At 36.1% G+C, this 24,646-nt stretch overlaps 3 protein-coding genes across 5 annotated transcripts; 1 reads left to right on the top strand and 2 right to left on the bottom strand.

Annotated features, from left to right (window-relative positions):
* Positions 1–11,991: 11,991 nt before the first annotated feature.
* LOC105960631 (uncharacterized) lies at positions 11,992–12,559 on the bottom strand. The gene has a single exon (XM_012984823.2). It carries the CDS (start codon positions 12,473–12,475, stop codon positions 12,137–12,139), a length of 339 nt encoding a protein of 112 aa, XP_012840277.2. The 5' UTR covers positions 12,476–12,559; the 3' UTR covers positions 11,992–12,136.
* A 2,407-nt stretch (positions 12,560–14,966) lies between these two features.
* LOC105964185 (transmembrane 9 superfamily member 11) lies at positions 14,967–17,702 on the bottom strand. The gene has a single exon (XM_088825125.1). The coding sequence runs from the start codon at positions 17,090–17,092 to the stop codon at positions 15,113–15,115; it is 1,980 nt and encodes a 659-aa protein (XP_088681251.1). The 5' UTR covers positions 17,093–17,702; the 3' UTR covers positions 14,967–15,112.
* A 1,849-nt stretch (positions 17,703–19,551) lies between these two features.
* On the top strand, positions 19,552–24,626 carry LOC105964184 (adenylate kinase family protein). 3 transcript variants are annotated; one of them, XR_016034180.1, is made up of 19 exons: positions 19,552–19,881; positions 20,273–20,374; positions 20,581–20,709; positions 20,785–20,919; positions 21,202–21,348; positions 21,445–21,519; positions 21,609–21,702; positions 22,076–22,125; positions 22,230–22,358; positions 22,749–22,784; positions 22,873–22,953; positions 23,035–23,173; positions 23,311–23,390; positions 23,470–23,548; positions 23,695–23,724; positions 23,809–23,918; positions 24,019–24,159; positions 24,283–24,309; positions 24,446–24,626. XR_016034180.1 is itself a non-coding variant. In XM_012988712.2 (19 exons), exons 1-19 carry the CDS (start codon positions 19,681–19,683, stop codon positions 24,468–24,470), a joined length of 1,797 nt encoding a protein of 598 aa, XP_012844166.2. In that variant the 5' UTR covers positions 19,552–19,680; the 3' UTR covers positions 24,471–24,626. The 3 variants fall into 3 exon arrangements, 2 of the variants coding, with proteins under 2 accessions (XP_012844166.2, XP_088681183.1); XM_012988712.2 differs by having other exon boundaries at positions 23,483–23,548; XM_088825057.1 differs by having other exon boundaries at positions 23,483–23,548; positions 24,283–24,531.
* The last annotated feature ends 20 nt before the right edge of the window (positions 24,627–24,646 follow it).

Below are 24,646 nucleotides of genomic sequence, written 5' to 3'. Positions count from 1 at the left end.
TTATATTGTGAATGAATGGCAAAATTGAATTTCCGAATCCTCTCGATTCCCATCGAAAAAAATTCCATTTTTGGAATTAAATTTTCCACTCCGATTTTCAATTTTTACAAAATTGTAATATAACTCAACATCATCAAACTCGAAAAAAAATCAAGTGAAGACAAGACAGAAACAAGAACCTTAGTTCCACATAACTATCTACAATATTCCCCAATGTTGCATAAAATTAACAAGAAAATAACCCTATTTCCCCGGAATAAACTAAGACAGAGGAGTACATTCTCTTCAGGATTTAAATAAAACAGAGGAATTTATAGTTGTAATCAACTAAGAATAAACCTAGCCTCTATATAAACCCTTCAGCCAAAAAATGCATGCTTTCTCACTCACTCCCACACACATTAAAAAAACACGTTACATATACCGGAAGAAAGAGAAGAGAAGAATGGCCATCGGAATAGCCGATTTAATGTTTCGGTGTGTCATTGACGGAAGCTTGTCTGTGGGTGACGTGGACATCGAGCGGAGGCCATATCATCGTGCCTGCAAATGTGCATTGCACGAAATCAAAGGCAAATGCTCGCATAGTAATGGGAATATTTCGTTCCCGAGAAGAGAATTTAGGAGCAGGTGTTCCTTGTCACTATCATTTTCCAATATTTCGACGAAAATAGATTCTAGTTGCAGTAGAGTGCAATGTCAAAACTCAGCAGATAAAAAGCCGTTTTGACTAGATTTTTTGTTTTCGGTTTTCAAGGTCGTTTGTCACTCCTCCGGGTCATAGTTAGGACTCGAGGAAGTGTGAATTAGTAATTAGTTAATGAAAATTTATTCTCGAATGCATATCCGAACTTGCTTTTCGCATTTGGTGTCTGTACTTCCTTTTTCTGCCTCACATCTTTTTGCCTCGAAGTAGTCGAAGAATAATACGACAAAACGTACCTTTATTCTACTAATGACTATTGCACATATTTCTTGATTTTGTAAAGTTAAACAAGTAAACTATGAAAAATACTTAATTATCGAGCTGCTTATGCCTTATAGTATTACAGAAATACCATATACGAAAGTATGTTTCTTGTAAATCGACGAGGTGTCTCACGAATATTAAATACAAGAATGTAATAATAAGTAAATGATTTTGTCTCTTTGTAATTGTACTGATTTAACCACCTTTTTTTGTACTACTCAAATACAACTTAAGACTATTACAATGTATTATAGCAACGTTGTTTCGTCCAGCCTATGACTTAGTCGCCTATATACCCACTTATATCAATGTTCTATTTATTCAAAGATTCCGAAAAATACAATGCAAAGCTACCAGATCCTACAATGTAATACTTGCACAAGAAATATGCCTCTATTCGACTCATAAAAGATAGTCCGGTCGCAATAAAGCTCTGAAATGTGAAATTATAAACTAATCCGAGAGCAAAGTGTCACTAATTACGTACGTACGTCAATACCATCTCAACTATACGTCACCACCACCAAAATATTGCTTAATTCGTAGTATAAAGCTACTTAATTAGGAATTGATCAATCACAAAAAAATTGATGATGTCATAATTAGAGATGTATAAAGCTAATATACTGCAGTATTTCTTGTTTTCTATTTTTTTGTGGGGTAGTGCATAAAGAATCAAGTTAAGACAGGGAAAAGAACAAGAACCTTTGTTACATAAAACTAACTATATTCCCCAATGTTGGGTAACAGACCAAGAAAATAATCCCGTTCGCCCGGATTAAACTAAGGGAGTATAGATTCTCTTAAGGGGTCTAATAAAAAAAAACAGAGGAATCAACGGTTTTGACTATTTCTTGTCGCGCTCGTGTTTAGATTTCTAAGACAGAACAAGACAACTCCATAGGTGTGTTCTCTAGGATTTGACAAACAACCACTGAATCTAATTGTTCTGTGTAGAGTGTCTAGGTTACCACTACATCGTCATAGTTGTGATCAACCGAGTATAAACCTTTACCTCTATATAAACCCTTCAACCAAAAATGCAAATTCACTCACACACACACACACACACACACACTTGAAAAAAACAAATTAGATATATAGAAAACGAGAGAAGAAATAGAAGAGAAGAATGACCTCTGGAGCAGCAGATTTAATGTTTCGGTGCGTCTTTGACGGAAGCTTGTCTATGGGTGACGTGGACATCGAGCGGAGGCCATATCATCGTGACTGCAAATGTGCATTACACGAAATCAAAGGCAAATGCTCGCACAGTAACGGGAATATCTCGTTCCCGAAAAGAGAATTTAGAAGCAAATGTTCCTTGTCGCTATCATCTTCCAATATCACTTCTCAATCTTGTTATGTTCGTATTTCGACAAAAATAGATCCTAGTTGCAGTAGAGTGCAATGTCAAAACTCAGCAGATAAACCGCTGGCTTAATTTTTATCTTTATTTTTATTTTCGGGTTTTAAGGTCTTTTTGTCACTCCTCCAGGTATATGTAGGACTCGAGGAAGTGTAAATTAGTAATTAGTTAATGAAATTTCTTCTCAAACACATTTTTGAACTTGCCTTCACATTTGATGTATCTACTTTTCCTTTCTATCTCACAACTTGCCTCAATTTAGTCGAACAATAATACGACAAAATGTGCCTGATTCAACAATAATAGTTATTGCACTACCGATTTCTCGATATTAATAAAAAATGTAACAAGTAAACTATGGAACATGTGATTGTCTGGCTGCTTTATAATATGACATAAATATCAATGCTAAAGCCTAATTCGTGAATAAAGATTCCAAATACGGAAGTTTGTTATCGTAAATCTCGGAAGTGTGTCAAGAATACTTTATACAAGGATGTAATAAGTAAATGATTTTTGTTTTTGCCCTTGACAAGGCAATGAAAGCTTACTGGTAATCTAAATCAAATGACAGTTTTTGTCAAGTTTTTACGCAGAAGCAAAACGTGCATGACGTGTCTGTACTAAATAATAAATGCAGACAAGTCAATATTTGAAGCTGAAAAATGAACAAAAATCGAAGATCAGACGAAAGAATCAAAGGAGCAGAGAATTATGGTGGTGTGGTCTAGGAATAACTAACAAGATATTGTCTTGTCCTCGTGCATAAAGAATTAAGTGAAGACACGACAAAGAACAAGAATCACAGTTCCACATAACGAAATATATTCCCCATTCGCCCCCGGACTCTACTAAGAGGGAGTAGATTCTCTTTTTCTATTTTTTTACACAATAAAAAAATAAATAAATAAATAACACAAAGGAATTTATGTTTTTGACTGTTCTGTGTAGAGTCTAGGTTACCACTACATGATCATAGTTGTAATCAACCAAGTATAAAACTTACCTCTATATAAACCCTTCAACCAAAATGCAAACTCACTCACTCACTCACTCACTCACTCACTAACATACACACAAACTTGAAAATTCATATTGGATATATAGAAAACGAGAGAAGAAGTAGAAGAGAAGAATGACCACTGGAGCAGCAGATTTAATGTTTCGGTGCGTCTTTGACGGAAGCTTGTCTATGTGTGACATGGACATCGAACGGAGGCCATACCATCGTGACTGCAAATGTGCTTTGCATGAAATCAAAGGCAAATGTCCGCACAGTGGCACAAAGCAGAGGAATATTCCGTTCCCGAAAAGAGAATTTATGAACAATTATTCCTTGTCGCTATCATCTTCCAATATCTCTTCTCGATCTTCCTATGTTCATGTTTCGGCAAAAATAGATTCTAGTTGCAGTAGAGTGCAATGTCCAAACTCTGCAGATAAAAAGCTGCTTTGATTCTTGTTTTTTGTTTCTTTTTTTTTTCAGTTCTTAAGGTTTTTTACCGCTCCCCGAGGCATAGTTAGTACTCGAGGAAGTGTGAATTAGTAATTAGTTAATGAAATTTCTTCTCCAACACATTTCAGAACTTGCTTTTACGTTACTGATGCTAATTTTATGCTCGTGCATACAACTCAAAGTTCTTACTTCTTACTTGCCTCAAAGTAGTCGAAAAATAATGCGACAAAATGGACTTTATTCTACTAATGACTATTGCATGGATTTCTTGATATTGTAAAGTTAAACAAGTCAACTACGAAAAATACTTAATTATCGAGCTGCTTATAATATTACATAAATATCAATAAAGATTCCATATTTATTGTAAATCTCCGAGGTGTCTCGACAACATTTTATACAAGTAATTGATTTTGTTTCTTTGTTCTTGTACTGATTAACCACCTTTTTTTCGGTACTACTCAAAAACAAACTCTTGTTCTGAAAACAGTTGTCATTTGTTATTTTTTCTTCTCAAATATAAGGTAAATTTTCTCAAGTTTCAACGTAGAAGGCAAATTTATGTGACCGGCTATTTCATTTAAATACACCTAAATATAACATATCTCGGAGGTTGACATACGATTTTAAAGGAAACATTTCTTAGTAATATGTAGGTAAGAAATTATAAATGCAGACAAGTCAATATTGAAGTTAAAACCGGAACATAAATTGAAGATCAGACAAAAAATCTCTTAGTACATATTGATCGAGGGGAAGAATCTAACCCGACGAAAAAGAGAAATGCTACTTAATTCGGAATTCACCGAGCATAAAAAAATTGCTGATGTCATAATTAGAGAGATGTATAAACCAAACATAGTTCAGTATTTCTTGTTGTCTAATTTTGTGGGGGCAGTGCATAAGAATCAAGTTAAGACAGGGAAAAGAACAAGAACCTTAGTTTCATAAAACTAACTATATTCCCCAATGTTGGGCAACAGACCAATAAAATAATCCCGTTCGCCCGGATTAAACTAAGGGAGTATAGATTCTCTTAAGGGGTCTAATAAAAAAAAACAGAGGAATTAACGGTGTTGACTATTTCTTGTCGTGCTCGCGTTTAGATTTCTAAGACAGAATAAGACAACTCCGTAGTTCTTCTCTAGGATTATACACACAAATACCGGAACTAATTGTTCTCTGTAGAATCTAGGTTACCACTACATCGTCATAGTTGTGATCAACCGAGTGTAAACCTCTCCTCTATATAAACCCTTTAACCAAAAATTAACTCACTCACTCTCTCTCTCTCTCACACACAGACAAACTCGAAAATTCATATAAGATATATAGAAAAACAGAGAAGAAAGAGCGAAAGAAGAATGGCAGCAGATTTAACGTTTCGGGGAGTACTTGATGGAAGCTTGTCTATGGGCGAAATGGACATCGAGCGGAGGCCATATCATCGTGACTGCAAATGTGCATTGCACGAAATTAAAGGCAAATGTTCGCATAGTACGGGGAATATTCCGTTTCCGAAAAGAGAATTCAGAAGCAAATGTTCCTTGTCACTATCATCTTCCAATATCTCTTCTCAATCTTCTTATCTTCATATTTGTAAATAGATTCTAGTTGCAGTAGGGTGCAATGTCAAAACTCAGCAGATACAAAGCTCGGCTGATTTTTTTTTCCCGGTTTAAGGTCTTTTGTCACTCCTCTAGGCATATGCAGGACTCGAGGAAGTGTAAATTAGTCATTAGTTAATGAAATTTCTTCTCAAACGCATCTCGGAACTTGATTATTACATAGAACAGAGTTACCAGTTTAATAGCAATAACAGTTCTTAGTATGAAAATAATTATTAAAAAAAAAAACTCCAATACAGTTCAATGTGATAACAGACAAATTCGTTTTTCGTACACTGTTCACAAAAGATTCTTCAGAAAAGGTGATAACAAAACAAAAGACTAAGACTATTTAAACATAAAGTTATGCTGTTGGTCCAACCTATGAATTAGTTAACTATATCATTTATATCAAGGTTCTCTTTAGTCAAAGATTCTCTAATCTTTGCAAATATCTTAATTCCGAAAAATACAATGCAAAACTAACACATCCTACAGTGTGATGCTTGTGTGAAAAATATGCATCTATTCGACTAATCTGACTTCCTATAAGAGATAATCCGGTAAATCAATATTGAAGTATTGCTTGATTACTAGTACGTATAAACATTGAAAAGAACCGGTATTCTGATTTAAAAAAAAAAATTAATTCGCCGTTTTTCCAAACGCCATTCATAAATTGGATAGCTAATGTTTTCGACATCATGAAAAAAAACAATTAAAAAATAAAAAGACCCTAATGTACTGCAGTATTTCTTGTTATCTCATATGTGGGGCCGTGCGTGACAAATCAAGTGAAGACACAACAAAGAACAAGAACCTTAATCCCCACACAAACTAATATATTCCCCAATGTATCGAAAACTTATTCGCCCGGACAAAACTAAGAGAGTAGATTCTCTTCAGGAGTTTTAAACAAAAAAAACCGAGGAAATTGTGATTCCTTGATTCCTTTGACTTACCTTTGATGACAGCTTGTTTTTGTCTTGCTCTTATTTAGATTTCCAAGACAAGAACAAGATAACTTCATAGTTGAAAAAATATTCTCTAGGACTTTACACACAAACACTGAAGCTAATTGTTCTGTGGAGTCTTGGTTGCCACTACATCATCATAGTTCTAATCTAACAAGTATAAACCTTACCTTTATATAAACTCTTCATGAAAAATGCTAACTCACTCACTCTCACACACACACACACACACTTGAAAAAACACAATAGATATATAGAAAACGAGAGAAGAAAGACAAGAGAAGAATGGCAACCGGAGCAGCAGAATTAATGTTTCGATGTGTGTTTGACGGAAGCTTGTCTATGGGTGACATGGACATCGAGCGGAGGCCATATCATCGTGACTGCAAATGTGCTTTGCATGAAACTAAAGGAACGTGCTCGCATAGTAATGGGAATATTTCGTTCCCGAAAAGAGAATTTAGGAGCAAGTGTTCCTTGTCACTATCATCTTCCAATATCTCTTCTCAATTTTCTTATCTTCATATTTCGAAAAAAATAGATTCTAGTTGCAGTATAGTGCAATGTCAAAACTCAGCAGATAGAAAGCTCGTTTAATTCTTTGTATTTGTTTTCTTAGTTTTTAAGTTCTTTTGGCACTCCTTGAGACATATGTAGTACTCGAGGAAGTGTAAATTAGGATATTAGTTAATGAAATTTCTTCTCAAACACATTTCGGAACTTGCTCTCGCATTACTCCGTTTGACGATCTTTTCTGTCACAACTCTTCTATATACGATCTTTAGTATTAACGTATCACTATTTTCACTAAGGTCATTTAAAACATTTTCTCACCCTTGGTGATCAAATTTGCTGTGAGGTAATATATTTACATGAAACTATTATTAGTGAAACAAATGAGCTGATTCGTTGCATGCTCGCAAAATGTTAATCAAATAAACTATTGAACGAGACTAATGTTTCCTCAAAGAACTCAAAAAATAATACGACAAAATGTGCCTGATTCTTCTAACTACTATTGCACGGATTTCTCGATATTATAAAATTAAACAAGTAGTAAACTATAGAAAACACGTGACTATCTGGCTGCTAAAATGCCATAAATAACAATGCCAAAGCCTACTTCTTGAATATAAAGATTCTAGATGCGAAAGTTCGTTATTTAAGTCCCCGAGGTAGCCAAGTACTCCCTCCGTCTCAATTTAAATGTCGTTTTGGGTTGTTTTGCACATATTAAGAAAATCAATAAATGTGCATAGATTATAGTAAAAACAGATAAAATTACAAAAATATCATCGACATTAATTGATTCTCAACTAATTAATTAGGAGTGATTGAGGGTAAAATTGAAAATAATGCAATTAATGTTTCATTGAAAATGTAAAATGACAAATAATTTGGGACAAAAAAAACTCTCTAAAAAGACATATAATATGGGACAGAGGGAGTATATTATATACAAGCATATATATATATATATGCTTTCGGAATGGCTGCGTCTGCTTGTGCTTGTAATTATTGACTACCTTCTTGTACTACACAAACAGTTGTCCCTTGGAATATCTTCCCCAAATACTATGAATTTTTTTAACTTTCTTGATAGTTAGATAGATCGATTTGTTTTAGAATTGAGTGAAAAATAGTTTAATTAACAGAAACATTTATCGTAGGACTAGTTTCATGGTCGTATGAAGAGTAAAACAAGAAGCATTACACGCACACACATATATATATATATATATATACAAATATTCCTTTCATTGGAATCAACTATGCATAATAATCTGAAGTACTCCAAAACAAAGGTTAAAAAAACAGGTGATCGTCTCATTCTTGAGCTTTCCTCTAAATATTGTGTCTTTATTACCCATATCTTCCGGGCCCCACGCTACACGGATTTCAGATTTTCCCAATGAAATATTGTTTTCATCTAACTCAGATAACATGTACTGTATTCCCATAGTTTAACTAACTCAAGGCTCAAACTCCCTTGGATTTTACGGAGAAAAAAATAAATAAAAAAGCGCAATCCAATACAAAATAGTCACTGCCCTATATAAACCCTTCAAGAAACATGCAACACAGTTCAACCAAATGCCCTCCGAAAAAATTACTTTTACACACACCAACTGTCACAAACACGCGCACTTATAATCACGTCAGATAACTTATACAGGAAAAAAGAGAAGATAAGAGAATAATGCTCCAGTGTGTCTTAGATGGAATCTTATCGATGTGTGATTTGGATATGGAACGGAGGCCCTATCATCGCAACTGCAAATGTGCATTACATAAATCGAAAGCCAAATGCTCGCTTGTGAACCCACTACAGAGGAGTATTTCTTTTCCCAAAAGAGAATTTAGGAAAAGCTACTCTTGTTCATTATCATCTTCTCTATCTTCTAAAATTCATGATTCTTCAACTAGGAGTAGGGATTGTACCAACGAGGTTAAGGTAGATTCTAGTACAAACTCAGCTGTCGAAAAGGTGGTCTGATTTTTTTTATTTTTTTTTACCAGATTTTAAGGCCACAAAAAGGTTGGTTTCTCTTACTGCGTGTAATTACGAATTAATTACCATATATTTCTCCTAATTAGGTCAAATGTGAGATAGAAACAAGAGCAATGTCAGATTATGCTTATCTCTGTTTTGATGATTTAGTGGTCCACAGATTAAATTAAACACCAGCTTCTTCTCACATCCACCGCTGCGGTTTTTTGATGTTTTGTCTCTGTGAATCGGTTGTTGCGCCGGAGCTCCGGCGGTGAGAGAATCAGAGAGAGAGAGAGAGGCGCCGGAGCTCCGGCGGTGAGAGAATCAGAGAGAGAGAGAGAGAGACCTGTCGTGTTGAATGAGCGCTGCAAACAGCGACGGCGACGAATGGCGGCGAGCAGCGGCGGTGAGCGACGGCGGAGGTGCAGTATGACAAGTGGCGATGAGTTGAGGCTGGACGATTTGGGGAATTTGAGAATTAAAAATTCATATTTAATTTTGAATTTTGATTTTTGACAGATTTGTTGGGATGTTTAATTAGGTTGACTTCATATAATTTTTTTGTTGGGCTTTTTATATAAAAGTGGATCCACGTCATTTTTTAAAAGTTATTATGGCCCAACCGATTTATTCCAAACTGCCAACTCTAATTCTTATTATTTTATTTTAAATCGAAATTAATTCATTAATTTTGACCAAATTTTGAAACTATATTCCAAAGCCACATAAATTAAGAGATCCATTAATGTAACTAGCTTAATTATATGCTTATATTAAAGGAAACAAAATCTTAGTAATAAGATACTGTGCTTATCAAATAAGCTGAACGCCCTATCAAGAAAATATAAATACATCGTATCTGAATATTAGCTTATATATTGAGAAATATAAATACATCGTATCTGAATATTACCTTATATGTTGAGAGATCGAGAAAAGCAGATTATTAATTACAGAGAGTTAGAGTTAGAGAAGAAACAATTGCGCAAAAATTTGAAGGATTTTTTTTTGGTGAGAATCGAATGACGACGAATAATCGTAACGGAGTTTCGACGAGGTTGATTTCAAAGCTGAAATCTTCGATCACGAAGAAGAAATCGTCTAAAACATTGTTCGTTTCGACGATTTCTACAATCCGACGAGAGGAATATTCCGATCATGGCCCCGCAACGGAGATCAAGAAGAAGAAGATGATGATCAAGCCGACCGTGACTACTCCGGCGGCGGCGAACGGTGAAGTGGAAATAATGTCGGCGGAGCAGCGCTTGAGGGCCGGCATGCTTAGGAGTCGATTCGCGGATACTATACTCAGAGCCGCGCAAAAGTTGCATGGAGAAAAATCCCTCGACGCGCGACTAGTGGAGAAACGAATCAAGATGGATGCGCAAGAACTCGAGGAACGAAGCAAGAGGCGGGAGAGAGAAAGAGTTGCTCGTGAAAACATGAAGAAGACCGTCGAGTTCAACGATCAGAATCGAGATGTCATGGAGCATCTCGCGACGTGGGGTTGCGGGCGGCGATGGGACGGCGTTAGCCCCTTGAAGCGGCTTGGATTGTTCATCAAGCCCGATGATTTTGATTATATCGAACGTGATCCGGATCGAGTCGATGCGGTACTACCTATGGATGACGATTACGAAGAAGGAGAAATTGTATCGTAGCCTATCTTTTTCTGGTAATATTAATTTCGTTTTTCGTGTAAGAAACTTATATAAATCGATGTATATATAAATCGATTTTATCGATCTTTTGTTACATGTATATATTAATTTTAACAACATGCAATATAATCGAAATCATGTTATATTTATTACATATGTCGAGATCATTGTTCAAATTTACATCTTTCGATAAAAAAAAAAAAAAAAAAAAAAAAAGGAAAGCTTAATTATCAAATTAATTTTATTTGAGTTTCTTGAAGCAGAGGAATTTGATGGATGTTCGAACCAATTGAAACCGCAATCTGTAAAAATTGAAAATAATGAACAGATGAATTTAATTAGAATTTTTACTGTATTAGTATAAATAGTAGTAGGACTTTATTTTCACAATTAATTTCGAATTTTAATGAATTATTAGAATTTTATGTGTTTTCTGGTGGATTCTGGATTTTGTGTTGTTGGAGTCTTGGAGATTAATTTTTCGGTTTTGCATCAAGTTGTAAGAATCAGTTGGGCCGAAAATTGGGTCCATTTAATATTGAAATTGGGTCCAATAAGTATTGGGTTAGATTTGCTTTATTAAATAAATAATAATAAATTGTTGATGATTTTGTATTATGAATTATAAAGATTAATAAATTGTTGATGTCAGTGTCTGTACAATTATTACTATTATTTATTTTTTAAAAATTAGCACAGTATATGTCAGTGTCTGTTCAAATATTTGAATATGGGTAAATTTGTAATTACCTTAAATTATTGTCGATTTTTGGCACTTTTGCTTTCGACGGGGCATAAATTTGTTTTTTGTATACGATATGTTTACTACCCGCATGCTCCTCCTTTCCTCCCATTTTGACTCACTTATGTCGACTAGCGATAATAAAATCATGACTTGTCACGCAGTTGATAAATCGATCGAACTGAAAATTCGATACTTGTCAAATACTGAATCAAAATTCAATTTGGTGTTCTCTGAATATTTTATTAGAATTCCAATATTCGGTACGATATACGGTATTGATGCTCCGCATACCGCACCGAATACTAAAATATTTAATAAATATGTATTTTTTTTCTTTTATTTTAAATTCTGTAAAGTTCTAACAAATTGTAAAATACTTTCGGATCAATAATTTTTTTCTTCCGTTATTTAGTAATTAGCCTCAATTGATATTTTAATGTCAAATTCAAAAAGTAATCTATTAAAGTATATATTTATATTACATTTTATAAAATATTAATATATATATATATATATATATATATATATATATATATATATATATATATATATATATATATTCGATTTTACCGAACCGAAAAACTCGAAATACCATTCATCGGAGAACCGATCACGTGATCTGCATATGCAAAACACAAACATGCAAATTGTACAGATCTAACAGTCACTGAATACAGATGAAAACACCATGCATTGTAATTCAAGGGAAAAAAAATTAAAAATCAAACAAACACGCCCTTAGATTTACCGACTAATTACTTTTTTACAACAATTAATTAGTAACCAGAAACATCGATAACTTATTTCCTAAAAATTCAATTATTTAAAAAAAAAAAAAATTAAAATTAAAAAAATCCGACCTAATTAAGTGAAGATCCGTCATCCTCCTCCTTGCACAGCACCAACTGCGTCGGCGTCCTCTTCAACCCTCCCGCCGCCGCCGCCGCCGTAGCAGGGGAGGAGGAGGGTGACGGCGAGGAGTTTCCGATCAGGGCGAGAGATCCTTCGCTCCAGGAGCGGCGGATGGGGTAGGAGATGTTTTTGTGGCGGGAGGTGTGGGAGCAGTGGGCGCCGGAGTTGTGGAGTGCGCAGGTGCAGTTTTTGTGGTAGGGGCGGCGCTGGATGCCCATATCTCCGCCGGAAATGCAGCCTTCGAACATCCCCCAGATTAATCCATCTCCAGCTGCCCCAGTCGCCATAGCCAGATTCTTCTCTCCTCTCGATTGAAATCGAATCGAGAAATTGGAAATGCTTTTGGGGATTTTTTTTTTGAGGTGGTGGGTGGGTGGGTGGGTATTAAATATTAGTCATTTAATTGGTAAAATAATTATTAAAATATTAAATAATAAATATATATGAAAAATAAAAAAAGGAAAAAGGACAAAAGGGGTAGTGTGTAAAAACGTGTAATATGAGCGGGTTTACCGTATATGGGTGCTGGGACATGTGGTGCTGTGGTGGGGGCAGTACATCTAGTGGGCCCCACCAAGTTTAAGGGTTTTTATTTATTTCGAAATTATGTAACAAAATATAATAATTATGCACTAATTATATTATTTTATATAGGGTAAAGTTCAAAATACCTACTTGAACTATATCCAACGTATAAAAATACCCCCTGAACTTCAAAATGTATCGAACCAGCCCCTCTGTTAAAATTTCGTCCCACCCCTGATGACATGGCACGTTGACTTTTTGAATTATGGCTGTTGGAATCTTTTCGGACGATTTTACCCCTGCTGACATGGCCAATTATAGGCTTTTCTTCCCATTTTTTTATTTTTCCTTTTTCCACAGATTTCACCTCTTCTTTTTCTCATCTTTTTTTTTCCTCTAAATTTCTGTACATAGTGTTTTTTATTTGTTTGTTTAACTCAAAATTCTAATATATATATATATATATATATATATATATATATATATATATATATTTTATCCTTTTTTAGTAACACAAAAGTGTCTAGTAGCAGCACAAACACACAAGATTCTTGTCTTTTCTGTTACAAATCCAAGCATTATGTGACTAGATTTCTTCGAGGAACAACATGCCCTCTTTCTCTGAATCAACCTCCAAAATCAGCTTCGGTTTCCTGTCGTGCCAACTTTGATTTGTAAATTTCCTCCTTCTCTAGCAAATCAACCTCTAACTACGTTACCCTCTTTTGAATTTAAGCCCAAATTAAAAAAAAAAAAAAAAAAAAAAAAGCTGATTCGAACTTGAAATTAAGCCTAAATTGAAAACCCTAATTCGATTTCAATTTCTGAAAATAATCCCAAGTCCCAAAAATTCGAATCCCCTGACATATTAAACGAATCCCTAACACAAATTCTATGTGAATCGTACCTTAAATCAACCCCAAATACTTCTAACGAATCGCGACTTCCTTCTTCAAACGACTAAGAATTCAAACGAATCGGGTCTTCCTTCAAAGTTCAAACCAGCTCCAAAGAATCGCGTCTTCCTTATCACAGCTTATTATCGGTTCAATTTACTCCAGAAATGTGTAATCAACGGAAGGGTGAGATGAGAAAGCTGCAAAGTGAAACGAGAGGGAATTTTTTTACGGTTTTTTTTTTTCCAAGTGTTGGAGAGAGAAAGTGTTCAGCACTAGGGTCAATTAATGGAGGACATAAAAGTAATTGCATAGTGTAAATTAACAGCGTTAATATTTCTGTGTTTTTTAACGTTGACTGATAATCAAGAGGGGCTGTTTCGGTACATTTTGAAGTTCAGGGGGGTATTTTATACGTTGGGTATAGTTCAGGTAGGTATTTTGAACTTTACCCTTTTATATATAAAATATGGTATTTATTGGTAAATATTTAGATCATAGTTTTCCACAAAATTCGGAGGAAAATATTGCAATAGGTTTAACCGAGAGAACACCTAGAGCCTAGGAAATTAATTTTGTATGCTAGCATTTTAGAAGGTTATGTGTGGCCGAGACTTAATTCTTTTTTTCAATTAACGAATTAATTTGCAATTAATTATAACGGTGCAATAGGTAAAAATACACTCTCGTATAATAGTTTGTAAAACCACATTAAGCTGATCATGTGTGACAAGATCCACCTAGGGTCTAACGATTGTTTACAAATGAATTCGAATATGGATCAATTGACATATGTTCACTAGCTTCAACCATTATCTCATTTCTTGTGAGACTGATGTATTTTTTTTTTCTTCGAAGTAATCATGAACTATAATATGATTTTTATTATCATTAAATTTGTAATTAAGAATTGCGGATCGCTAATAACTAGCATACTATACGTGGGTGTGTGATAAAGAGTGCATAATAATATTGTCAAAAATGGCTGAGAATTCAAACTTGCTCAATCGGAATTGATTGTTTTCTTGTTTGACTATAAAACCTAAATCCCAATAATTGAGCAACTCAAATCAATTTCGATTATGGAAAAACTTTTAGTTTTGGGTCAAGTACAATTATGTAGCACGTTACTTGTTTTTTGTTCTTATGTACCTCAAATCAATTGATTAATGATTAATTTTTTCTATATCTAATCTTTTTTCAGCCATATAAGTAAAGCCCATTTTATTAATGAGCCCACTTTGAAGCCCATTTTATCAATTCAGTCCCTTTGTTTAAATGAGTTTAGCTTCTTTCATCCTCAAATAGTATGTATAACAATGCTATGAAGCAGAACAATTATACTAAACAAAGAAGCTACAAAAACTTTATAACCATTTTTATTATGGATCCAAATTCTCTAACAAAAAAAAAACGACTTAAAAAAACACGAAAACTAACAACATATTTCCGTAAGTTGCTTCCTACTCATCTCCATTGTTTTTTCTCTGCAATCAACTTTTCTCAATCCAGCTTCACCGAAGAAAAGAGATAGTGCGTAAACCAAAACGAAGAAAGAAATCCAACAGTGCCCGTTGCAAGCATAATTGCAACAACCATGAATAGCGAATACCCAAGATACAGAGTCGCAGAAACAGGCCCACTCAAGCTCTTCAAATCGAATATCAGATAGTTAACCGAGTAGAGAAATATATATAACGCAACCGAACCGGAGGCGAAGAAAGACTTCCACCACCATTTCCAGTCCTCGACACATAGATGCATGTAAGTCAGCACAAGCGACACCTCGGCACAAACGACCACCAATAGCAAAAGAACAACCAAGAGGAACCCGAAAACATAGTACACTCTCCCCATCCAAATACTCGACATGATAAAGAAAAGCTCGATAAAAAGTGTTCCAAACGGAAGGGTACCCGCTCCAAGAACCAGAAGCCAAGACGGGTATTTCTGAGGCGGAATCTCCCGAGGAATCTGGTTGGTCCGAACGGGATATTCTATATGAGATGCCTTCGCACCAAAATAGCCACCGACGAGTGTAAGAGGAACCGAGATGCAAAACCACATCAAAATAAGAATCACGAACAACGAAAACGGAATAGCCCCCGTGCTATTACTATGCCATAGCAGTAGATTCAAAGTCGTGAGTATAAGAAACGCAATTCCAGGGAAGAAACAAGAAACCTTCCACGAAACCCCAACCCACCCTTTGTGGTCCCCACAAAATATAGTCCTCCACAAACGAACCGCCACATAACCAGCTGCGATTCCGAGTACCATATAGAAGAAGAGCATCCCGATTATGAGAGTCCCACGCGAGGCAGGTGACATGAATCCAAGGGCGGCGAATAGGATCGTGACAACTGCCATTCCGAGTATTTGAACTCCGTCACCTACCATCACGCACAATAATGACGGATAAGCAGGAGCTCGAAAAACGTCACTAACTACAAGCTTCCATCCGGACAACTCCTCGTTCATTTGGGCTTGAGCTTCCTTATCAAGCTCCTCGTACCTAGTAAGATCCCTTCTCACGGTTCTCAAGAAAATCACGAGCACGATCCCTGCCAAGAAAGTGATCACCATCAACGAGTTCAAGATCGAGAACCAATGCACTTTTGCACCTTCCATCTTCAAATAAGCATCCCATCTCGAAGGCCACTTGATATCGCTCTCCACAAAAGAGACCTCGTAGGAGAAAGTCAACGGCTCATTTTCTTTGATAGGCATTGCTACCGTGCCCGGATCGCAGCTGATTGGGGAAGGGTACTTGTCGTACATGTGCAGGTTCTTTACAGAGCCTGCATTGTGTTGGAAGCTGCAAGGGACAACCTCGAATCCGACAACCATGTAACCGGGCGGGTCTGAACCCGTTTTTTTGCTGGCAGTGGGGATGATCTCAGCAGCATCGCCCGTGCCCATCACAGTAGCCATATTCGTCTCCTCGTATTTATGAACGAGAACGGTGAATTTCAAGTGATTGAAGACGTAGTAGCCTTCTTGCACTTTCGCACCGACTGGGTAACCGGTCCACCTCAGCATAAACCCTTCTTTCTTCGTGTACCGAATCGCGGGCAGGTTGTCCAGATTCACATTCACCTGGTACATTTCATCGATCCTCTTTTTCAAGAGCTTGAATTCCTCGGTGGATAGAGGCTTCGTTTGGCAGAGGAAAATCTGAGTCTCGTTCGTGTACATTTTGAACCTGTACGGAGAATTTTCGATCCGATCGCCCATGAGGAGTTCGCCGAGGTTTTCCGCGCTGTCCTTGATCCCCTCCTTTGGGCGGCAGTAGGGCAAGTCGTAATAGCTGAAGGGTATTTCCGTGTCGATTGAGGTCAAAGAATTCACTTTTACGTTCAAGTAATCGCCGATTCCATGTTTGTGAGGGTAACTACCAGGGAGATAAAATCCCTGCCCTAATTGTAAAAAAACTATAAAAACAAACAAGGTACAGATCTTCAACTTGTGAAGAAATTCCATATCTTTACTGTAAACCCTAGCAGATCTGAAAACAAAATTGAGAGGGATTTTGAAAAAAAATCGGACAGGGTTTCGTTCAGATCAAAGTGGGTGTTGAAATAAGACGAGATAAAATGCAGCGTAGAAATAAGAAATTTGACTGAAACTTTCAAAGAAATGATTCTCAATCCATAGATCTAACCTTGGCCTTCAAGCAGAATCGAGGGTTTGAAGACAGTGTGGAATTGGGAATTAGGGCATTCAACGTGTAGATGTGGGAATTAAGAGAGAGAGAGAGTAGAGAGAGAAAGAAGTGTGTTGAAAGAAACGACTCACGTTTAGAGCATGTACTCTTTTTAGGAGTCGGTGAGTAAAATGGCAAGTTGAGATTCTTTGGCATTTTTTATGTTGTGTATATTGCACACACGTCAAGTGTGAGATTCTTAGCATTTATTTGCTTGCACTAACCATAATTATGTGTATAAGTATAGTATATGCATTTGATCTCATGGCAAATATTTTTGAAATAACTACCGAGGAGATTATACAATCGGTGATATCTTTGACATACACCATCGAACACGATATGGTTTTCGTTGGGGACCAATCTCGGCGTCCTAAAGACTTTTTTGTAATGCAGGTGGTGCTGAGGCGATGAATCAGATAGTGTGAGGGAGGAATTGCAGAACATGACGTGGAATCGTATCATATTATTTTGGCGTCGTTTGTGGAAAATACTACATGGCCCTAGAGAGGTACACAAACCAAGCCCAAATCGACTAAAAATAATAGAGTAATGTGCAAAAAATACCCATGTGTAATTCATATCTGCCAAAAACACCCCTGTGATAAAATAACTAGCAAAAACCCCCCCGAGTAAAATTTTAAATTGCTCACTGCACCCATTACAATTTTAGTCATTGACTGAACCTACAAAGACAAATATACCCTTCAATAGGGACAAAATTATAATTTTGCTAAATTTGTAAACCTTAAATTATGGGATTGAATTGCGATTTCCCCAAAAGAATCAATAAAACCCGGCTTCTTCTCAGACGCATTCTTCACAAAATCTGTTGAATACCACCGGAGATTTCTCGTAGAGTCATAAAGATCTTCTGATAACTCGAACCGGAATTGCTTACTGCATGATGAAGGCTGATACCTTACTAACTTCCAACTCGAACAAAAAAAAAAAGGGTTGACTGAACAAAGCTCCTTCGCCGCCGATGAAACATCGGCGATTTGTGTGCTTTTGTGTTGTAATTTTTTTGATCCAATACTTGCTTTGACTATCTAGGAATGGTTTAATATTTGTGATTGGTGATTTGCGTACTGCTGGGCTGCCATCGTGATGAAGGATCAATATTCAGTCTTTGTTTTGTTGTTTGAGCATTATTCGTTCTTCTTCACGAGAGAGAGAGAGAGAGAGAGAGAGAGAGGACCTAGAATTAAAAAAAAAAAATCTTTTCTCAATCCGGCAATCCCAGATTTGCAGCAGCAAAATTGAGTGATTTCTAAGCGGAGGAGGTGATTGCACGAAAATACAGAGAGATTGTGTTCTTCAATTCCATTTGAAAATTATTCCAAGAAATCTTGGAGTTTTATGATGGATATGTGTGTAGAAGAAAAAATTTTGTTCTTCGAAGAGAGAGAAAAGGGGAGTGGAGAGATGATGATGGTGATAGGGGCTAGGGGGGCAATTCTGTCATTTAATAAGCAGAAATGAAGAAAAACTCACACAAGCAGCGAGTGTAGCACACGATCTACTCGGAAGGGGTTTTTTCCTTTGACCTTTTTACATAGGGGAGTTTTTGCTAGTTTTTTTATCATATGAGGTTTTTTGGCAGATAAAGATTACATAGGGGTACTTTTTGAACATTACTCAAAAATAATATTACATGTCTAAGTTGGCTAAAGTCTTAACTGACCATGATCTAAATAGTTAGGCCCATGTTGAGTGACTTAGGTACATGAAAATATATGTCTCCATATAAATACACGGAAACCTCACAATCAAAGTTACACAATTCATAATTCGGGAGCAGTCTCTTGAATTCTCTTAATTCTTCTATCATATACAATCTTGAGCATCGGAGGGTTTCCGCCGGGACCAATCCCGGTGGCCTAACGACTTTGTAATGCATGTAGGGCCCACACAAAGAATCAATAAATGTGATGGAGGAATTGCATAATATGGTGTGGAATCGTACCACATCACCCTCCGATGCCTAAATGAGCCACAACTTCCTCTAATGATAACTAAATTATTTACATTTTTTTAATAATTAAATTATTTATATATTCATTTAATTTAATTATGGGTTGGACCTATATATATATTAGGCATTTGCTCATTATTAAGCCCATGTCCTTAATTATGAATTTGAGTCCATAATAACTTTGGCCCATTGAATGAATATTTTTTATGGGTAGAATTAAGAAATCTGATTCTTATGGGGCCCATTTTGAAATATCAAAAATTGTGGATTTATAGCCTCTGGCGGCAATTGATCCGTTAATTTCAGCCTCTGTGCTGCCACTTCTCTCTTCATCATCTCCCCCAAAATTCACACACTCGCACACCCTCACTGCGTGAGTTTTCCGCCATGTTGAATTGCTCCACCGCCGCCGCTGCTCAATGCTGCAACGCCTCTTTAGCTCATAAACTCTCTCCTCCGTCGAAACCCTCTCGATCTCACTCTCTTCCTTCTTCGCTCCACGTTTCATCTCCTTTTCTGCCGCATCAGCAGCTTTCACCACATCATGCGTACGGGATCGCCGGTATCAGGACCAAACACGTGCTGAAGGTTCGATTCTTATCTTATTTATTATTAGGAATTGATGATGAATTGGATCGCGGGATTCACAGTTGAAGCAATTGGAAAAATCGACGCGTAATAGAACTATTTGGTGGAAAATTGAGTGAACTTCTTGCATTGTGTTCGTATGCTAGGTTAATTGTTACGTTTTGGTCCAATGCTGAGCATTTTGTTTGAATTGGTGGTGGCATTTTAGGTAAAACTTAGATCTACAGAAAATCGTGGATGTATAAGGGGCGATCATTCCATAATCGGATGTGGATTTTATCCTTTGTAGAATTGGACCATTCTCACAAATATCAAATGTTAAGAAGAGAAGTAGAAGTAACATCGTTGAAATATCTCTCGTTTTCTGATATACACTATATGTTTGGAGCAGGTACCGAAGATCGTAAGCTCAAAAGGTGAACCGTTGAAAGTGATGATTTCGGGTGCCCCAGCTTCGGGGAAAGGGACTCAGTGTGAGATGATCGTTCAGAAGGTTAATTGATAATGTATTTCCTTCATGTTATTGAACTACACGTTTCATTTTGACCATATAGGATGCCTCATTGACTTGTGATTGACTGATTGATACTTACCTTGCGTTAGTATATCAAGATACATGTTATCCAATAATGGAAATTTGTCGAGAAGTTTTTCATCTACATTTCATTGTTATGACACTTCTTTCCTTGGCTTCTTCAGTTTGGATTAGTGCACATATCAACTGGAGATATCCTCCGAGCTGAAGTATCAGCCGGTACAGAAATTGGAAACAAAGCAAAGGAGTACATGAGTTCTGGTCGTTTAGTTCCAGATGAAATTGTGACAGCTGTATGGAAAATGATTCTACTAAAATTTTCATTTTTCACTTTTATGAATATGCTGCATTAACACTTCATTTTATAGATGGTGACAGCCCGTTTATCACTAAAAGATGTGAAGGACAGAGGGTGGCTTTTAGATGGATACCCGCGAAGTGCTGTCCAAGCAGAGAGTTTGGAGAAACTGAATATCAGGCCTGACATTTACATTTTGCTTGATGTATGTGTCATTATACCTTGGTGATGCTAAAATTTTATTTTTCTCAAATAATGTTTAACAATACTGGGGCTGGCTGAATCTTTACTCCGCTTCAAATTGATTACAAACAAATCAATTTGTCACCAGGAAAAGAAAGAAAGTCGATTGAGATATAAATTTATCCACTCATTTCAGTATTCTTTTTTAGGTGTGTGGTTTTATTGGACAGTTAGATGTCTTCATATAAAATAGAGCTGATGTTTTACCTTAAAATCTTGACAAAAGATATTATCGTTTCTTCAGGTTCCCGATGACATTCTAATTGACCGATGTGTTGGGAGAAGGCTCGATCCTTTAACAGGAAAGATCTATCATGTAAAAAATTTCCCACCAGAAAATGAGGAAATTAAAGCAAGGCTTGTTACTCGATCCGACGACACTGAGGAAAAGGTATTCTACCAGACAGGTGTCAATTTTACATTTTATACATGCCAAACTGCATATTGCCAAAACATACATATTGCTAAATGTTTAATTATTTCTCAGGTAAAGGCACGCCTACAGATATATAAGCAAAATGTGGATTCACTAGTGTCGACATACTCGGATGCAATGAACAAGGTATTGTAAACCTTGATGATTGGTTTAGTTTTAATATGAACTCCAGAAAACAGATTCCTTACAGTGAACTTGGTATTGCTTGCTTACAGATTGATGGAAAGCGTCCAAAAGATGTTGTTTTTAAAGAGATAGATTCTCTGTTGTCAACATTGCAGAACGATAAAGAAGATGAATCAAAATCAGGTTCAGATTCTAATTTATTTCATATGGAGTTTTATTTTTATAAAAATTAAATTTTAAAAAACCCTTGGGAATATAACATTTTTTTAGTAGGCGTTATTTTGAAGTACGTATCTCCATATTCTTGCAAAGCATAGGAACAAATTTTGAAGTTGTAGTCTCTGAGTGTTTTGAGAAGGCTCATTGACCGATGTTTCGAAAGAAGACTAGATCCTTTAATTAAACCTTTTTTTAAGAGAATTTTATTTGCTCGGATATTTTCCCCTTCCTCGCAGAAGATGTAGCAAGAAATTTTAATATTACCAGTTTAGTTTTCCTACCTTGTTTGCTAGTAAGTGGTTTTGATAGATTGTAACTTATTTTACTTTGTCCACAGGTAAATTGGCAAAAACTGAGAGCCAGTTTGACAAATCATCTCTAGAAAAGGTTATTTTAATGTAAACTGTTTACACAGTTTTACTCGTTTCCTAATCCAGTAGTTTGTGCCTCAAGAAAATGTAGTTTCATTTCTTGGCTGTTAACTTCTACAGAATAATTGGAGAGGGATACCGACGAGATTGAATAACATTCCTCATTCTAGAGAAATCAGGAAATATTTTTACGAGGATGTGTTGCTAGCAACCCAAAGAGCAGTGAGAGATGGGAAAACTCGATTGAAGGTGACATATCTTCTTCCACTAGATGCAGTCAGATAGATTTTCATGATTTATAATTAATTCTATGTTCACTGCATTAAATAACCAAAAAAATGTGTCACTTTCCTATGAATTGTTAGGGATAATTATGTGAAATGCATGTAAATTACATTCAGGCTCGCAATTCTAATACATTAAACCCCTATCCAACTAAACAATATGATATGCGTCATAAATTTACTTTTTCATACACATGCATTTCTCGTTTACTGTTGCATAGATTAGCAATTCTGATTAAACAACTCATATTTTCAAGGCAATAGTGCAGCCCCTTCCAAATTTACTCTCTTGAAATTTTCAGCGTGAGGTTTATTTCATGATAGTGAATAACGACTTGACCATCTTGAACTGAAGGTGGAGATCAGTATTCCGGAGTTGAATCCAGAAATGGTGAGAAAATCCCTTTTCATTTTCTTTCATTTTATTTCATTTTTTTCACTATTCTCAAGATTTTTTAAGCCAATAATTTCTTGCTCAGGATGTTTATCGAATAGGTACCTTAATGGAACTTATTCGTATTCTTGCCCTTACCTTCGCCGACGATGGAAAACGCGTCAAGGTTCCCACAAAGCTCTCCACCGATGAATACATATTTTTCGGCAGTTGTTTTTTGTATTCGTAATCTTCCAGATTCTTCTAGGTTTGTGTTCAAGGATCTATGGGAGAAGGATCACTAGCTGGAATGCCACTTCAGCTTGCTGGAAGTCGAAAGATTTTGGAGTTCATGGATTGGGGTGATGATGGTGCCCTGGGTAATTTTATCAGCATTGGTTCTATAGGTAATCGATTTCATTAATTTATACTTACAATCTTGAGTAACAACACCTAGCTTACTTTTCCATGGTAATTGTATTTGATTGAAACATTGAATTTTTGTCTGCGTACTTATGCCCGCGTGAGTATGTTTACATGTTAGGTGGGAAAGAGGTTGAGGAGCAAGATGACATGTATATCTTAGTGGCTCCACAAAATGCAGTAGGAAACTGTATTATTGATGTAAGGAACTTAAGAATATTCGATTGCTTGCTTCTTTAAAGCCCATTATTTATCGTCGTTTCGTTCACAGTAGTTGTAGTCTAATAATGCAGGATCTAAGAGCTATGACTGATGCTGCTGGTCATCGTCCCGTCATTATTGTCAATCCTAGGCTGAAGGTTAGTTTTTTAAAGAAAAAAATAAAAAATAAATAAATCATAAGTAACACTGGTTGTTTCTAATAGAGGCCTTCTTCAGCATCCTATAGACATATTTCTGCTGATTTTCTAACACGAATGACGTAATTGCATTTCTGATTTTTTAGGATTTACCAGGCTCAAGTGGCATTATGCAAGTAAGTATCCGAAAATCAGTTACTGTTATCGCATAAATTTCCGAATTTTTTAATGAATTTCTTATTCTATATTTTACCCGCAAGACTATGGGTCGTGACAAAAGATTAGAATACGCTGCTTCGTTCGAGATATGCTACTCCTTCCGGTTACTCTACTATGCCGGTACCCAGTTTCCTATAATGGGTGCCCTCCGGTTAGTTCAATTCACTTCTAATCACTTGTTTTCCTAAATAATATTACGTCGATCGCCTATTTTTCGCCTCGAGCTTACAAAAGGGCATTTCTGTTATTAGGATGGCTTACCCATACGAATATGAGCTGTACAAGAGAGTGGATGACGAGTCTCCTAAGAAAGAGAAATACTTAATCTTGTCGAAATTTGCCGAGAGGCCCAGCGGAGAAGAAATCAACGATGCATTCGAAGGAAAAACGAGGTAACTAGGAAATAATTAGCATTTTTCTTTTTTTAATTTTACTTAGTGAAAATTAGCTTAGTTATATGAATTGTTATAAGCCTGTCATTAGTCATTACTGATCATACATATTGTTACTTGCAGAGATAGCAAAAGATCACCAGGAATATGGTAAGCTTATTTGATTAATCAACACACACACACACACACACACACTCTCACACACACACACACACACACACACTCACATATATGTATATATAGCAATTTATTTTTAAGCTGATGAATACTAATGACTTTATTGTAGGGGACTATTGAGTAATTTATTTTGAGACGAAGGGTGGATATAAGCTACTGATGTACAGTATAAGCAATATATCGCCGTCTGTTAATTCTTATAGAATCGTCTCGTTTGGGGCGGAAGATGGACGTACTTTCTCTGTAAAATCTTTATGTAATGTGTGTTTTGGGTGCGTGTTAATACAAAACCTGGCAAAATCATAAGTAT

This window comes from Erythranthe guttata, chromosome 11 (assembly GCF_056151865.1).
Source record: "Erythranthe guttata isolate IM_541 chromosome 11, IM_541, whole genome shotgun sequence".
NCBI lineage: Eukaryota > Viridiplantae > Streptophyta > Magnoliopsida > Lamiales > Phrymaceae > Erythranthe > Erythranthe guttata.
The sequence above is the reverse complement of the archived record's forward strand: the minus strand, read 5'-3'. Positions and strand labels throughout refer to the sequence as shown.